Source organism: Cherax quadricarinatus, chromosome 32, assembly GCF_038502225.1.
Source record: "Cherax quadricarinatus isolate ZL_2023a chromosome 32, ASM3850222v1, whole genome shotgun sequence".
NCBI classification, from domain to species: Eukaryota; Metazoa; Arthropoda; class Malacostraca; order Decapoda; family Parastacidae; genus Cherax; species Cherax quadricarinatus.
The window spans coordinates 15596210-15614436 of NC_091323.1; the positions used below are offsets into that span (position 1 = coordinate 15596210).

At 43.6% G+C, this 18227-nt stretch overlaps 1 protein-coding gene across 2 annotated transcripts in view; it reads right to left on the reverse strand.

The window, feature by feature from the left end:
- Positions 1-17626, reverse strand: part of LOC128690322 (elongation factor-like GTPase 1) — a 93181-nt gene extending 75555 nt beyond the window's left edge. Inside the window, exons 1-2 of one of the 2 annotated variants that reach the window (XM_070090478.1) lie at positions 17487-17626; positions 13583-13772 (exon numbers count right to left, since the gene is read on the reverse strand). In XM_070090478.1, the coding sequence (XP_069946579.1) occupies positions 13583-13767 (185 nt within the window). In that variant the 5' untranslated portion in view covers positions 13768-13772; positions 17487-17626. Of the gene's footprint in view, positions 1-13582; positions 13773-17299; positions 17412-17486 lie in introns of those variants that run through there. The other variant, XM_070090479.1, reaches the window with a different exon arrangement.
- Between the last annotated feature and the right edge of the window lie 601 nt (positions 17627-18227).

Consider the following 18227-nt stretch of genomic DNA (forward strand, 5'->3'; position numbering starts at 1 on the left):
CATGCATTTAAAATAAATAATAATAACACTACACTTACCTTTACTGAAGATTTCTGGGTGGATGAAAGATGGGAGGAGGTGATAGGAGAAAGGTGTACACTATTGTTTGGAAGGAGAATCTCCTTCCATTAGGACTTTAGGTAGCAAGTCCTTATCTGGGGTTACTTCCCTTCTTCTTTTAATGCCACTGGGAACAACTTGAGAGTCACTGGACCCCTGGCACACAAAATATCTATCCAGAGAGGTCTTTTTCTGGCGTTTCTTTAAGATTTCCCTGAGGTGGGACACAACACTGTCATTGTACATGTTGCAGATACGGCTTGTTTCAGCTTGGTCAGAGTGATACTTTTCAACAAAACTTTGCAACTCATTCCACATTCTACACATGTCCTTAATCACTGAAAAAGGCACCTCATCCACTCCCTCTTCCTCCTCCTCTGAAGCAAGTTCCTCGGCAGTGGTCTGATGCTGTTCCAGTTGAAGCTCTTGCAGTTCGTCAGTGGTTAGCTCTTCCCTGTGGTTCTCCACCAACTCTTCCACATCCCCGTCACTCACTCTATTTACCAAAGGGCTTGCACTAGCTTTCCTTGGGTCCATGATGACTTATTTAGCAGTTGCAAGCACAAAAAACAATGGATTATGAAATGTATTGTATGAACCCGCGGGGTGATGGTCACGTGTTGGTAAACAATGGCACACTGAGCGAGAATGGCATGGGAGACTGGCGGACGGGTACTGGACGGTCACCGAAACACGAGTTTTTTCACGAAACTCAAGGCCAAATTTTTCCAAAAAAACTCGCCGAAGGTCGAATTTCACGAAAGTCAAGGCTGCCGAAACTCGAGGGTTCACTGTACGTTAAGAAGCATCTTTCCATCATACATTGCCCAAGTTTCAATAAGATAGTCCAACAAACAAATGAGAAAAAAATTTACCAAACATCATATATGGCAAGGGACTGGAAATAAGTCACTTTGTCTGAATTTGGGTTATCCTCAGTACTCTATACATATGCTATGTATGATAATCTATGTAACTGTATTTGTGTATACCTGAATAAACTTGCTTCTATTTTGTCGAATGAGTACAGGAAACCGCCCATTCACCTATTTCAGCTACCCAATAAAGTGGTCAGAAATTGGCAATTTGACCAATTTCACACAAATTTCAACAGATGCCTATTTCAAAATAAGGTTCAGAATAAACAATGCAGACATTCCTGGCACTAAAATAATATTTTCTCTGTTCATCAGTCATGGCTCCAGGCCCCTCTTATATTACTCTTGCTTACCATTTGGAATTTTTATTCACACAAAAATAGAAGATTTACTGTTATGCAGACTACTGCATTATTGTAATAATTGTATAAATAATGTCAACCCATTCATGACTGCGTATTGGAATTTGGACTGGCAGGCAGACACGTATTAGACGGTGACGTCATTTGTTTACTCTTGAACACTGCCAAAGAATCTAACATCACCGCTACTTTGAGCTCAATTTCAAGGTACTGTATGTACTTTTTATTATGAAAGCAATCAAAATCATATCTATTTCTGTAATATATCTTCCATTCTATCAAATGAGACCAAAATAATGAGAATACAACCATAAAAACCACATGAAAATATACGTTATGGGGCTGCTAATGGCTGAGAAGTGAACTCCGTTATTTATGGTCCGATTTCTTTCATTTTTGGTGTACGTTAAGAAGCATCTTTCCATCATACATTGCCCAAGTTTCAATAAGACAATCCAACAAACAACTGAGAGAAATAATAATAATAATAATAATAATATCTTTATTTACTACAAGTACATGTACATGGTATACAGGCCTAGCTGACATCAATGACATACTATTATACAGAAAGCTCCTTGTTATGCTAAGCATTTCAGGCAAATAAGGTCAGTGTCCCAGGATAAGACCCACACCAGTCCACTAACACCCAGGTACCCATTTACTGATGGGTGAACATAGACAACAGGTGTAAAGAAACATGCCCAATGTTTCTACCCTGGCTGGGAATCGAATATTTACCAAAAATTATATATGGAAAGCCCAAGCCAGGTATTAGAAATAAGCCACTTTGACTTTTGGGTTGTCCTAGGTTCACTACACATATGCTGCTATGTATGATAATCTATGTAGAGAAAATAGCTTTTTTGTTTCAGTTTTATGGTGCAGTACGAGTGTACATCAGTTAGCCATGTGCTATACTCCATTTTCTCTAATATAAGCCCCCAAGACAGGGATAGGAGAATGGTACTTGTATCCCATATCCTCTTCATACCTCTGCTGAACCGCTCGGTATTATGCCAAATATTATTAATTCTGGAGTATTTAACATGTTTTCATGTTATTTTTGTTGTTTATTATGTCATATTAGATCAACTGTGACAGGAAAATAAGCCGTAATGTTGATATTAGTGTAAAAATAAAGCATATTCCCCTGCATCACAAGACTGAGCTCATGGCAACTGACAATGGCTTCAAAGCCACCTTATCTTTTATGGACAATGTACTGTGTATGTGCTTTACACAAAGAGGAACATTTCTTTTATTCTTTGGAACCATGGCTAGGGGTAAAAGTAAGCAGGTTATAATAAATTAATTAAGAAAAAGAAACTGGAATGACTTACACAGCAATTAGCACCACCAAACAGTACCAGCAGGTTGGTGTGGCGACCCTGGAAATTTGAAATTATGCTAGCCAAAATTAGTGCCAAATAACTGAAGGAACCGGATGTCTCACTGCCAGATTTGTGATGGCGGACCTGTACAGCACTGCTGTAGTGAAAGGGTTAGATGACCCTCTAAGCTGCCACATCCCCAACACTGCTTCTGTGTGGGGGCAGTGTACTTCACACTGCCGGGGTGCAAGTCTGGGTGATCAGTTTATTCGTGACATCATAAAACATTTTTAATAACTTTATTATCTTTTTAGTACAATCATGCGCCACATAATGACGTTTCAGTCAATGATGGACTGCATATACAACGGTGGTTCCTACTGTGCTGCCAGTCATGTAAATGTATAGCATATACCTGGAGGTTACCTGGAGATTATTCCGGGGATCAACGCCCCCGCGGCCCGGTCCATGACCAGGCCTCCCGATGGATCAGGGCCTGATCAACTAGGCTGTTACTGCTGGCTGCACACAGTCCAATGTTTGAGCCACAGCCCGGCTGATCCGGCACTGACTTTAGGTATCTGTCCAGCTCTCTCTTGAAGGCAGCCAGGGGTTTATTGGTAATTCCCCTAATGCTTGATGGGAGGCTGTTGAACAGTCTTGGGCCCCGGACACTTATGGTGTTTTCCCTTAGTGTACCAATGGCACCCCTACTTTTTATTGGGGGGCATTTTGCATCGCCTGCCCAGTCTTTTACTTTCGTAGGGAGTGATTTCTGTATGCAGATTTGGGACCATTCCTTCCAAGATTTTCCAAGTGTAGATTATGATATATCTCTCCTTCCTGCATTCCAACGAGTACAAGTCAAGTGCTTCCTAGGGGAATATGCCTAGGAATATTCCTAGGGGAATATGCCTAGAACATGCTTCAGCTGCCAGGAAGTTGATTCTTTCAAGGCACTGGTTTGGATCCATGTCATTTAAGACATCTTCCCAACATGTTTCATTTAGGACATGGTTTACCTGGTCCCAGTTGATGTTCTTGTTGTTGAAGTTGTATTTTGTGAAGACACCTTCACAGGTACATGCATTCTGGTGATCAGGACCCCTATGCATGTATGTCTGGACTTCGATTAGGTTGTGATCGGAATTAGTTGTTTTTGATATTCTTATGTCTCTTATCAGGTCCTCATTATTTGTGAAGATAAGGTCAAGTGTGTTTTCTAGTCTTGTTGGCTCCACTATCTGCTGGCTTAAGGTGTGTTTTTCGCAGAGACTTAGTAGCTCATGTGTGTGTGACCTTTCATCTGCGCTACCTCCGGGGATTGTTTCAGCTATAACATTATTTGCTACATTCTTCCATTTTGTATGCCTTAGGTTGAAATCACAAAGCAGTAAGATGTTTGGGGATGGAGCTGGAAGGTTTTCCAAACAGTAATCAATTTTCAGTAGCTGTTCCTTGAACTGTTGTGAGGTTGCATCTGGTGGTTTATATACAACCACAATGACTAGGTTTTGGTTCTCGATCTTTATTGATAGAACTTCAACTACCTCATTTGTGGTGTTCAGCAACTCCGTGCAGATGAGGGACTCTTTGACACAGGCCAACCCCCCCTTGTTGCCTGTTCTTTCTGTCGCATCTAAAAAGGTTGTAACCACTTATCCATATTTCACTGTCAAAGTGATCTTTTGTTTGAGTCTCTGTGAAGGCTGCAAACATTGCATTAGACTCCTCTAGAAGTCCACTGATAAAAGGTATTTTGTTGTTGGTGGATGGCTTAAGGCCCTGTATATTAGCAAATATGAACGAGGTTGCATTCTGTGTTTGTTGGGGGGATTTTGTTATTGGCATCAGTAGTTGTAATTCTGGAGGGCCATGGGTGGCCACTGGCTGCACCTCCAGTCCAACAAGGCTCCAAGGTGGACTATTTTTGTTATTTTCTTCCATTTTCTTTTTCCGTTTCCTGCCACTAAAAAAATCACCTGGAGTTGGGTTGTCGTAGCTACTATTGTTTGTCTTGTGGGGTCTGTGCCTCCTGGTCCCTTTTAGATGGTATGCAGGGCAGTCGATAATGATAATAAACAACTATGTTACTGGTTTATGTATTCACTATACTGTACTTATTATTATTCGAGAGTGCATTCACATCATATAATACATGATCCATAATACAGGTTAGCCATCACTTATCCAGTATTATTGGGACCTGTAGGGTGCTGGATTAGTGAATTTGCCAGATTACAGAGTGGTTAGGTTAGAATACACTTAACCCAATGGCAATATTTACACATCTGTGATTTCACCCACTTTATGCCCTATATTTGGCCCATTCCATTGTTCCAATCTACCAAACTCATAGCCATTTTGCTATTCCTTTATTCTGTTGATTGAGTAGAAGAAACTGTCCATTCACCCATTTCAACTACCCAATAAAGTGGTCAGAAATCAGTAATTTGGCTAATTTCATGTAAATTTCAAAAGATGCCAATTTCAAAATAGGGTCCAGAATAAACAATGCAAACATTCCTAGCACTAAAATAACATTTTCTCTGTTCATTAGTCATGTCTCCAGGTCCCCTCTTATATTATGCTTGCTTTCCATTCTGAATTTTTATTCACACAAAAAATAGAAGATTTACAGTTATGCAGACTACTGCATAAATGTAATAATATTATGAATAATGTAAACCCATTCATGACTACGTATTAGACCAGCCAGTTGGACACGTATTGGATGGTGACATTTGTTTACTCTTGAACATAGGCAAAAATCGAACATTTCCACTACTTTGAGCTCAATTTTAAGGTACTTTCCAGTGTGAAACCCTCAAAATTATATCTATTTCTGTAGTACATCTTCCATTCTATCAAATGAGACCAAGAAAACGAGACTACAACCATACAAACCATACAAAATTACACCACAAAATCGGGTTTACACCATAAACACGATTGCAGTCTTCTCATTATGCACTGTGTGCTGCAGGATTTTTTTTATATAGTGCACACTTACCACACAGACCCATTCTCTCATATGTAGGTCCAAATTTGCTGGTCAAAGCTTATCTGAGTGAGCTAAGCTCATGGTGACTGACAGTGGCTTCAGAGCCACTTTATCTTTCATGGACAATGTACAGTCTGTGCGCTTTACACAATGAGAAGCATTTCTTTTCTTTGTTGGAACCATGGCTAGGGCTAAAAGTGAGCAGGTTATAACAATAAATGGAGGAAAAAGAAATTGGAATGACTTATGCAGCTAGTAGCGCCACCAAACAGTAGCAGCAGGTTGGTGCGGCGACCCTGGAAATTTGAAATTATGCTGGCAGAAATTGGTGCCAGATTACTGATGGAACCAGATTACTGATTGCCGGATTAGTGATGGCCAACCTGTACTTATTTCTTTGCATTTTTTTCACAACTCGCATCTTCCATTTATGCACTTACTAATACAGTGGACCCCCGGTTAACGATATTTTTTCATTCCAGAAGTATGTTCAGGTGCCAGTACTGACCGAATTTGTTCCCATAAGGAATATTGTGAAGTAGATTAGTCCATTTCAGACCCACAAACATACACGTACAAAAGCACTTACATAAATACACTTACATAATTGGTCGCATTGGGAGGTGATCGTTAAGCAGGGGTCCACTGTATACATATTCGCTTTTCTTGGGTAGATATGTAACATTATTTAGTGGCATCTATCTGCTATTTAATCTTTTACATTTTCACCAAAAGCTTTTTATCCATCATCCTTTTAAGTTACAATATCCAATTCAAACTATTCTTCTTAAAAGCAAATAAGCTTTATTCTGGCTAAATTCAGAGGTTTTTACAGAATGTGGTTTTAAATTTAGACAGTGTATTAAATACATGATTTTTATCAATATAGAGTGGTGATAAATTATAAGTTTGTCTTTAGGTACACATGTACAATGCCATATGACAGACAACACAAAACAAATTTTAAATTACAAGACAGCATTTTATGTATGTTACACCAAAATTTATATAAACCAGATTAAATATCAGTCCATACAGCTTCTTACTCCACACTGACTATTCATGTAGCATTATATTAACCTTTCAACTGTCCGAGCGTAGATCTACGTTTACTCACATAGCACTCTGAAGGTAGATATATGTTTTATCTTACATTTGAAAGCATGTAAAGTAAAAGGAAAAGTGCAACTAATGTGACGTTTTATTGTGACAACGTTTTGCTCTCCGGGAGCTTTGTCAAGCCGTTACAAACAATTCATGGACACAGAGGGTATATATATAGGCTTAGAGTGAGGGTGAGGGTGAGGGTGAGGGGGGGGGTGTGGTGGTGGTGGTCGTGGTGGTGGTCGTGGTGGTGGTCGTGGTGGTGGTGGTGGTCGTGGTGGTGGTCGTGGTGGTGGTGGTGGTGGTGGTGGTGGTGGTGGTCGTGGTGGTGGTGGTGGTCGTGGTGGTGGTCGTGGTGGTGGTGGTCGTCGTGGTGGTGGTGGTCGTCGTCGTGGTGGTGGTGGTCGTCGTGGTGGTGGTCGTCGTGGTGGTGGTGGTGGTGGTGGTGGTGGTCGTGGTGGTCGTCGTCGTCGTCGTCGTGGTGGTCGTCGTCGTGGTGGTGGTCGTCGTCGTCGTCGTCGTGGTGGTGGTCGTCGTCGTCGTCGTGGTCGTGGTGGTGGTCGTCGTCGTCGTGGTCGTGGTGGTGGTCGTCGTCGTCGTCGTCGTGGTGGTGGTGGTCGTCGTCGTGGTCGTGGTCGTGGTGGTGGTGGTCGTCGTCGTGGTGGTCGTGGTGGTCGTGGTGGTGGTCGTCGTCGTCGTGGTGGTGGTGGTCGTGGTGGTGGTCGTCGTCGTCGTGGTGGTGGTGGTGGTGGTCGTCGTCGTCGTGGTGGTGGTGGTGGTGGTCGTCGTCGTCGTCGTCGTCGTCGTGGTGGTCGTGGTGGTGGTCGTCGTCGTCGTCGTCGTCGTCGTCGTCGTGGTGGTGGTGGTGGTGGTGGTCGTGGTCGTGGTGGTGGTCGTGGTGGTCGTGGTCGTGGTGGTGGTCGTGGTGGTGGTCGTGGTGGTGGTCGTGGTGGTGGTCGTGGTGGTGGTCGTGGTGGTGGTCGTGGTGGTGGTCGTGGTCGTGGTGGTGGTCGTGGTCGTGGTGGTGGTCGTGGTCGTGGTGGTGGTCGTCGTCGTCGTGGTGGTGGTGGTCGTGGTGGTGGTCGTGGTGGTGGTCGTGTGGTGGTGGTCGTCGTCGTCGTCGTGGTGGTGGTCGTGGTGGTCGTGGTGGTGGTCGTCGTGGTGGTGGTCGTCGTGGTGGTGGTGGTGGTCGTGGTGGTCGTGGTGGTCGTGGTGGTGGTCGTGGTGGTGGTGGTGGTCGTCGTGGTCGTGGTGGTCGTCGTCGTGGTCGTGGTGGTGGTGGTCGTCGTGGTGGTGGTGGTCGTGGTCGTCGTGGTGGTGGTGGTGGTGGTCGTCGTCGTCGTGGTGGTCGTCGTGGTGGTCGTCGTGGTGGTCGTCGTGGTGGTGGTGGTCGTCGTCGTGGTCGTGGTGGTGGTGGTCGTGGTCGTGGTGGTCGTCGTCGTGGTCGTGGTGGTGGTGGTCGTGGTGGTGGTCGTCGTGGTGGTGGTCGTGGTCGTCGTCGTGGTGGTGGTCGTGGTCGTCGTCGTGGTGGTGGTCGTGGTCGTCGTCGTGGTGGTGGTGGTGGTGGTCGTGGTCGTCGTCGTGGTGGTGGTGGTGGTGGTCGTGGTCGTCGTCGTGGTGGTGGTGGTGGTGGTGGTGGTCGTCGTCGTGGTGGTGGTGGTGGTGGTCGTCGTCGTGGTGGTGGTGGTGGTGGTCGTCGTCGTCGTCGTGGTGGTGGTGGTGGTGGTCGTCGTCGTCGTCGTGGTGGTGGTGGTGGTGGTCGTCGTCGTCGTCGTGGTGGTGGTCGTGGTCGTCGTCGTGGTGGTGGTCGTGGTCGTCGTCGTGGTGGTGGTGGTGGTCGTCGTCGTGGTGGTGGTGGTGGTCGTCGTCGTGGTGGTGGTCGTCGTCGTCGTGGTGGTGGTGGTGGTCGTCGTCGTCGTGGTGGTGGTCGTCGTCGTCGTCGTGGTGGTGGTCGTGGTCGTCGTCGTCGTCGTCGTGGTGGTCGTGGTCGTCGTCGTCGTCGTCGTGGTGGTCGTGGTCGTCGTCGTCGTCGTCGTCGTCGTGGTGGTGGTGGTGGTCGTGGTGGTGGTCGTGGTGGTGGTCGTGGTCGTGGTCGTGGTCGTGGTGGTGGTCGTGGTGGTCGTCGTCGTCGTCGTCGTCGTCGTCGTCGTCGTCGTCGTCGTCGTCGTCGTCGTCGTCGTCGTCGTCGTCGTCGTCGTCGTCGTCGTCGTCGTCGTCGTCGTCGTCGTCGTCGTCGTCGTCGTCGTCGTCGTCGTCGTCGTCGTCGTCGTCGTCGTCGTCGTCGTCGTCGTCGTCGTCGTCGTCGTCGTCGTCGTCGTCGTCGTCGTCGTCGTCGTCGTCGTCGTCGTCGTCGTCGTCGTCGTCGTCGTCGTCGTCGTCGTCGTCGTCGTCGTCGTCGTCGTCGTCGTCGTCGTCGTCGTCGTCGTCGTCGTCGTCGTCGTCGTCGTCGTCGTCGTCGTCGTCGTCGTCGTCGTCGTCGTCGTCGTCGTCGTCGTCGTCGTCGTCGTCGTCGTCGTCGTCGTCGTCGTCGTCGTCGTCGTCGTCGTCGTCGTCGTCGTCGTCGTCGTCGTCGTCGTCGTCGTCGTCGTCGTCGTCGTCGTCGTCGTCGTCGTCGTCGTCGTCGTCGTCGTCGTCGTCGTCGTCGTCGTCGTCGTCGTCGTCGTCGTCGTCGTCGTCGTCGTCGTCGTCGTCGTCGTCGTCGTCGTCGTCGTCGTCGTCGTCGTCGTCGTACAATAAGGTAGATCAATTAACTTGCACATGAGTAAAAGGATATTAAAGCTATTACTTGGGTAGCATAAAAATAGGTTAGACAAATATTTCAATGCTACCTAAGTAATAGCTTTTATATCCTTTTATGCTTGTGCAAGTTAATTGTTCTACCATATTGTATTTCTACTACAACAAAAACTTATATCACTACTACTACTACCACTAGTATCACACCACTAAGCCTAAATATACCCTCTGTGTCCATGTATTGTTTGTAACGGCTTGACAAAGCTCCTGGAGAGCAAAATGTTGCCACAATAAAGCATCACATTAGTTGCACTTGTGTCCTTTTACTTCACATATTGTCAGTAATTCTACCAACATTTATACAATTTGAAAGCATGTAAAATAAAACTAAGATCTACATTTGGAGAGCTAACAGTGCAAACGTAGATCTACATTTGGACAGTTTAAAGGTTAAAATACAAAAAACTTTTCCACTTAATGCATGTTCATTAAGTACTGCTTTGTGGCATTACTGGTCTTGATGCAATTAGATAACCCATTTCAGTATTTTATATTCATATATGACTCACGAAATCGTAATGACACGATCGCAAACAAACCATACCACAGGGTATTGTGGCTAGCTGGTCCAGTGGCTAACGCGATGGTCTGGAGTTTTGAGACTCTCTGACCGAGGGATTAAACCCCACCTGTGGTATGGTTTATATTCATATATGATGGATACTGAAAATTTAGGTTCCCTTCCTCATGTGACATACTGATTTTGGTTACTAACTCTTTCAAAATTTTAGGCAAGAGAGAGTCTGGGCAATTTAAAAGCAATTTTGTAGTCAGTTTTGCTTTAACTGTTTCACTGTGTCTGCCCCACACATTTTATCCCTCGAGTACTCTCAGATGTCTCATCCTCCAGTAACTATTTATTTTGATTAGTGTTAATAGCCTTAAAACATCATTATAGTACAGTGGACCCCCGCATACCGTTGGCATCACATAACGTTAAATCCGCATACCAATACATTTTATCGCTGAGATTTTGCCTCGCATACCGCTAAAAAACCCGCTCAACACTATTTGTCCGAGACGCGTCTAATGTGCGGCCTGAGCCAGCCTCACATGTTCCGCCGGTGGCACTGTTTACCAGCCAGCCTCCGCTGTAACATCCAAGCATACAATCGGAACATTTCGTATTATTAGTGTTTTTGGTGATTTTATCTGCAAAATAAGTGACCATGGGCCCCAAGAAAGCCTCTAGTGCCAACCCTGTGGTAAAAAGGGTGAGAAATATTATCGAAATACTGTGGTACCATGGTCAACTGCTGATGCTGCTGCTGCTGTAGCACCGTCAGCTGCTGCTGCTGCTGTAGCACCGTCAGCTGCTGCTGCTGCTGCTGCTGCTGTAGTACCATCTGCTGCTGCTGTAGTACCATCTGCTGCTGCTATAGCACTGTCTGCTGCTGCTGTAGCACTGTCAGCTGCTGCTGCTGCTGCTGCTGCACTGTCAGCTGCTGCTGCTGCACTGTCAGCTGCTGCTGCTGCTGTAGCACTGTCAGCTGATGCTGTAGCACCGTCTGCTGCTGCTGCTGCTGTACCACCGTCAGCTGCTGCTGTAGCACCGTCTGCTGCTGCTGTAGCACTGTCACCTGCTGCTGTAGCACTGTCAGCTGCTGCTGTAGCACTGTCAGCTGCTGCTGCTGTAGCACTGTCAGCTGCTGCTGCTGTAGCACTGTCAGCTGCTGCTGCTGTAGCACTGTCAGCTGCTGCTGCTGCTGTAGCACCATCAGATGCTGCTGCTGCTGCTGTACCACCGTCAGCTGCTGCTGCTGCTGTATTACCATCTGCTGCTGCTGTAGCACCGTCTGCTGCTGCTGTAGCACCGTCTGCTGCTGCTGTAGCACTGTCAGCTGCTGCTGTAGCACTGTCAGCTGCTGCTGTAGCACTGTCAGCTGCTGCTGCTGCTGCTGTAGCACTGTCAGCTGCTGCTGACAGTGCCCGGTGGCTAAAGCTCTCGCTTCACACACGGAGGGCCCGGGTTCGATTCCCGGCGGGTGGAAACATTTCGACACGTTTCCTTACACCTGTTGTCCTGTTTACCTAGCAGCAAATAGGTACCTGGGTGTTAGTCGACTAGTGTGGGTCGCATCCTGGGGGACAAGATTAAGGACTCCAATGGAAATAAGTTAGACAGTCCTCGATGACGCACTGACTTTCTTGGGTTATCCTGGGTGGCTAACCCTCCGGGGTTAAAAATCCGAACGAAATCTTATCTTATCTTTTCTTAACAATTAACCCCAGAGGGTTAGTCACCCAGGATAACCCAAAAAAAGTCAGTGTCATCAAAGACTGTCTAACTTATTTCCATTGGGGTCCTTAATCTTGTCACCCAGGATGCAACCCACACCAGTCGACTAACACCCAAGTGAATAGGGAAAAATGCCTGGAACTAGTGCTCATATTGGTGAATATAAAGCCAGCAAAGGTTAGTTTGAGAGATTTAAGAATCGTAGTGGCATACACAGTGTGATAAGGCCTATTCTGGAAGAAAATGCCAAACAGGACCTACAGTACTCAGGAGGAAAAGGCACTCCCAGGACACAGTGTCTCATCAGTCATTGCTGCATCTTCAATAAAGGTAAGTGTCATTTATTCTTCATTTAGTAGAGTAGTACATGCACAATATATATTGTGCATGTACTACTCTACTATTGTGCATGTATCCTTCTCTTTGTGTGTAGGAAAATGTATATTTCATGTGGTAAAAATTTTTTTTTTCATACTTTTGGGTGTCTTGCACAGATTAATTTGATTTCCATTATTTCTTATGGGGAAAATTCATTCGCATAACGATAATTTCACATAACAATGAGCTCTCAGGAACGGATTAATATCGTTATGCGGGGGTCCAATGTATATACATCAGACACCACAATACTCAAAGCTTTAAATCATCCTTTTCTCATACTCACACTTGCCTTCACATATTTAAAATAATTAACAGTTCAATATACAGTGGACCCCCGACATTCGAAGGCATCGACATTCGATAAATCCGACATTTGATGCATTTTAACGCAAAAATTTCGCCTCGACATTCGATGGAAACCCGACATTCGATACAATTCGTACGAGACGTGTCCACGTGTGGCCTGAACTGCTCCGTGTGTGCCAGTGTTTACAAGCCAGCCAGTGTGCGCGCATCTAAGGATACATTCAGTACATTCCATATTATCACTGTTTTTGGTGCTTGTTTCTGCAAAATAAGTAACCATGGGCCCCAAGAAAGCTTCTAGTGCCAACCCTTCAAGAAAAAAGGTGCTAATGACTATTGAAATGAAAGAGATAATTGCAAAGTACGAAAGTGGAGTGCATGTGTCGGAGTGCATGTTGATTTGGCAAAGAAATTGCCTGCAACTAGTGGTGATGTGAGTGAAGTTAAGGCCAGCAAAGGTTGGTTTGAAAGATTTAAGAATCATAGTGGCATACACAGTGTGGTAAGGCATGGTGAGGCTGCCAGTTCAAGTCCTAATGGAAGGGGATTCCCCTTCTTAACACTAACACCATCCACACTCTCCCCTCCTCCTATCCCATCAATCATCACCAGATCTTCATTAAAGGTAAGTGTCAATTATTCTATTGCTATTAATCGATTGTTATTGTTGTTATTGTAATTATTCTATTGCATTAAACTTAATATTTCATGTGGTAAAATTTTTTTTTTCATACTTTTGGGTGTCTTGCACGGATTAATTTGATTTCCATTATTTCTTATGGGGAAAATTAATTCGACTTTTGATATTTTCGACATTTGATAGCTCTCAGGAACGGATTAGTATCGAATGTCGAGGGTCCACTGTATATGTAACTGCAGAAATACCAGTGATCTCAGACATTAATCAGAAGCCACTATTGTATATCTACCGGTGAAGAGTTTTCCACATATACAATAAGTAAAACTATCAGCAAGCACTATCCTGAACTTAAATTACGTTGTATAACATGTAGTTACATTTTAATAAGTCACCCAACCTATCACCAGTAAAATTCTCTGATGTAAGCTAGTATTTGAAAAGTCAAGTGGTTTTGCCAAACATCAATAGCAGAACTTACCTATCCATGTATCTAATACGTCCAGCCTGGCGCTGATTGATTAGGCCATTGGAAGCCACTAGTGCATCTGCGAGTGAAGTCTTCCCATGATCAACATGTGCCATTATGCATAAATTACGAATATTTTGTGGGTTGCTCAAAAGAGCAGGCAACTTGTTGGGTGCGTCACCCCCACCAACCACCATTGTGTCTGAAATGAAGAGAAATGCTTCAAGCTAAAACCAGCTGCACTAATTCAACAGTGATATAACAAATAATTCCAATTTATTGAGGTTTTTACCTGTTATTATAGTAAATTAATCCTAATAACCCTGTTGTCAGTCACATTTTAAGTCTTTCTGAGCTCATACCAAGCATTACTGAGCACATATGTTCACATACATATTACTCTTATACTCGAGTACACGTTCATAGCAACATACCAGACGGTACTTATTAAGATCTACCTTCACACCCGTGGTGGCTTAATTATAGTTGCCTACGAGCCTAGGTGACCTATGGTACATAGCTATCTGCTGTACATGAATGGTAAACAGTACCGACAAGATGAAAATTTGACGCATGTGCAACATCTGGGTATCTTTATTGTAGATGTTTTGCCAACCAGTGGCATCATCCTGGAATTTGTATTGATACAGCCACTGGTTGGCCAAACATCTACAACACAGATACCCAGATGTCTCATTTTCATGGCTATTTGTAAATGAGTGATAAATGGACCTATCAATCTGCTCACCTAGTCATTCTATGGACCTAATCATCCCCTTGGCTCAGAGCTCACATATGAAGGGCTTGGAATTGATCCCAGCACAAGTGGAAACACTGGGCACATTTCCCTACACCTGTGTTCACCTAGCAATATTATTATTTTCATCAAAATTAAGTGCTAAACCCACAAGGGTCTCACTTAAGCAGTAATAATAATAATAATCACTAATAATAATAATAATAATAATAATAATAATAATAATAATAATAATAATAATAATAATACAAACAAAATTTTTTATTTCTTTGCAAGATTACACTGAAATTCTGAAATTACAATAATAAGTTGCAGTGCAAAGAGAGCCACTATCATGCCTTGGCATTATGGAAAGAATTTAATGGCTTACACACTACTTAATACTAAAGAAATTGATCATAGTTTAAGTTGTACATCTGTTTTTATTTATAGTAGACAGCAAATTTACTCAAATTACAATTGTTTCAATAATAAATATTGAAATTATATTATGGAAATATAACACTGAGTTGTTGAAAGTAGTTTACAATATAAGAATGTTACAATTGGGTGTAAGGCAGTATTGCTTTGGGTAGGAATTTATACTACAATGTAGGATTAATAATGTATGAACTTTGGGTGTCTAGATTTGAATTTTTAAGATTTAGGTAACTGGGAGATTTTTTGGTGAAGTTAAATATTGAGTATTGAGTATTTAGTTTAGAGTGAGTAGGTGGTTTTTGAGAAGTTTTTTTAATTGGTGTTCAGACCTGGTTACTTTAGTATTTACTGGTAATGAATTCCAAATTTTGGGGTCCTTTATGTTTACCTGGAGTTTACCTGGAGAGAGTTCCGAGGGTCAACGCCCCCACAGCCCGGTCTGTGACCAGGCCTCCTGGTGGATCAGAGCCTGATCAACCAGACTGTTACTGCTGGCTGCACGCAATCCAACGTACGAGCCACAGCCCGGCTGGTCAGATACAAACTTTAGGTGCTTGTCCAGTGCCAGCTTGAAGACAGCCAGGGGTCTATTGGTAATCCCTCTGATGTATGCTGGGAAGCAGTTGAACAGTCTCGGGCCCCTGACACTTATTGTATTGTCTCTTAACATGCTAGTGACACCCCTGCTTTTCATTGGGGGATGTTGCATCGTCTGCCAAGTCTTTTGCTTTCGTCGAGTGATTTTCGTGTGCAAGTTCAGTACTAGTCCCTCTAGGATTTTCCAGGTGTATATAATCATGTCTCTCTCCCGCCTGCGTTCCAGGGAGTACAGGTTCAGGAACTTCAAGCGATCGCAGTAATTGAGGTGTTTTATCTCTTATGCGCGCCGTGAAGGTTCTCTGTACATTTTCTAGGTCAGCAATTTCACCTGCCTTGAAAGGTGCTGTTAGTGTGCAGCAATATTCCAGCCTAGATAGAACAAGCGACCTGAAGAGTGTCATCATGGGCTTGGTATCCCTAGTTTTGAAGGTTCTCATTATCCATCCTGTCATTTTTCTAGCAGATGCGATTGATACAGTGTTATGGTCCTTGAAGGCGAGATCCTCCGACATGATCACTCCCAGGTCTTTGACGTTGGTTTTTCGCTCTATTTTGTGGCCAGAATTTGTTTTGTACTCTGATGAAGTTTTAATTTCCTCATGTTTACCATATCGGAGTAATTGAAATTTCTCATCGTTGAACTTCATATTGTTTTCTGCAGCCCACTGAAAGATTTGGTTGATGTCTGCCTGAAGCCTTGCAGTGTCTGCAATGGAAGACACTCGTGCAGATTCGAGTGTCATCTGCATAAAGTTTTTACACAGTGAGATATGGACATGGGGTACACCAAAGAGAGATCTGTGTCTTGTACTATGGTCGTGTGTCCTGTTCAGGTGAAGAAGAAGAAGAAGAAGATGAAGATGAAGATGAAGATGAAGATGAAGAAGAAAAGAAGAAGAAAAGAAGAAGAAGAAAAGAAGAAGAAGAAAAGAAGAAGAAAAGAAGAAGAAAAGAAGAAGAAAAGAAGAAGAAGAAGAAGAAGAAAAGAAGAAGAAGAAGAAAAGAAGAAGAAAAGAAGAAGAAAAGAAGAAGAAAAGAAGAAGAAAAGAAGAAATTATTATTATTATTATTATAATAATAATAATTTCTACAAGTACATGTACAAAGTATACAAGCCTAGCTGACACCAATGACATACTACTATATAGAAAGCCGCTTGTTATGCAGAGCATTTCAGGCAAATTAGGTCAACTTTGTTCCCAGGGTGCGACCAACACCAGTCTACTAATACCCAGGTACCTATTGTACTGATGGATGAACATGGGCAGCTGGTGTCTTAAGAACACGAGAACATAAAAACGGAGGAACACTGCAAAAGGCCTACTGGCCCATACAAGGCAGGTCCTTATAAAAAACCACCATTTCCACCTGTACTGGGGATCGACTCCCCAAACCTCAGTGCGTAAGTTAAGTGTGCTAACGATCGAGCTACAGGACACAGTATTACATTTAGGAGGGAAGTGCTAAACCCGGAGGGGTTACACAGCACCTGGGAGATGGAAAGCATTCAGGTTTGATCCAAGGAAGAGGAGAGCAGGTTCAATGTCTTGGATCAAGAGTCCTTCACCTCAATTTCTTGGATCAAGAGCCCCTCACCAGATTCAGGGAACCTCCTAGAGAAGTCACCTAGCAGTAAGTAGGTACCTGGCTGTTAGTCAACTACTATGAGTCAGATCCTGGGAAAGAAGACTCAGGGTTTAAATAACAATATATTACAAGGACTACAATGGAAATAAGTCACTAACTTTTTTGGGGTTATCCTAGGTAATTTATTAAGTTTATTTAGGTACAGGTACATATAAATAGTTACACAAATTATCCTACATATAAACATATGTGTAAATTACCTAGAATAATCCAGAAGTCATAATGACTTATTTCTATTATGGTCATTTAAAGATAAAAGATATATAATTGTATTTGTGTACCTGTACCTAAATAAATTTACTTACTTAAGGCCAGATAATAGTCTTATTGGGCGAGTCTAGGTTAATAACACTCCGGGTTAATAATTGCAGTAAACTCTACGAGGTAGTCACCAGTGGTTAGTCTTGTTTACACCTGTGAAAGTTGTTTAAAAATACCCTTAACTTTTAATCACGAGTTTTGTGGTTGAAATAAAATTGAATAATATCATACCCGTAATTATGTAAGAGACCAAAAATTATCTTTGCTTTGGAAGCAACTAGAATGCAACAGCAGGAGCAGCAGCAACAGCAGCAGAGCAGCAACTGCAGCAGAGTGTGAGCCACGAGTGATGCAACCAGTTATTGTTGTTGTTGTTGTTGTTCTGCTTGTTGGGGGTAAAGGTTGCCACCAACCTGGCAGACTTCTCAATCATATAACTAACTGTTTCAGACGTAGAGTTAAATAAGTTATTTTAGGTACTCGTACACATAAGTACACACCAATGGAAATAAGTTAAGGACCCCAATGGAAATAAGTCACTTTGACTTTTTTGGGTTATCCTATGTAATCTACACATATGCTGCTATGTATGATTATTTATGTAACTATATTTATATGCACCTGTACCTGAATAAAATCTTACTTCATTGTGCACTCCATGCTCATCCTGTGAATGCTGCCCCCCCCCCTCCCCCAAAAAAAGTACAAAGGTCACAATAGGTCTTTGTCAGACTTAACTAAGCATTGAAAGAAATATTAGTCATTTCATATTTTACAGTTACTTCATACCCTTCAAACTGAACTGTTTGCTATTCTCCTCGCACTCAATTGTGTCCATGTATCCTGTACCTAAGATTGATACCTTACTTGTAACTCATTCATTATCATACATAAATACTCTCAACTCCTTAAGTATCAGTTGTGTCATGCTTGTGTCAGAGGTCAGACACAGATATGGTAGGATTGAAGACA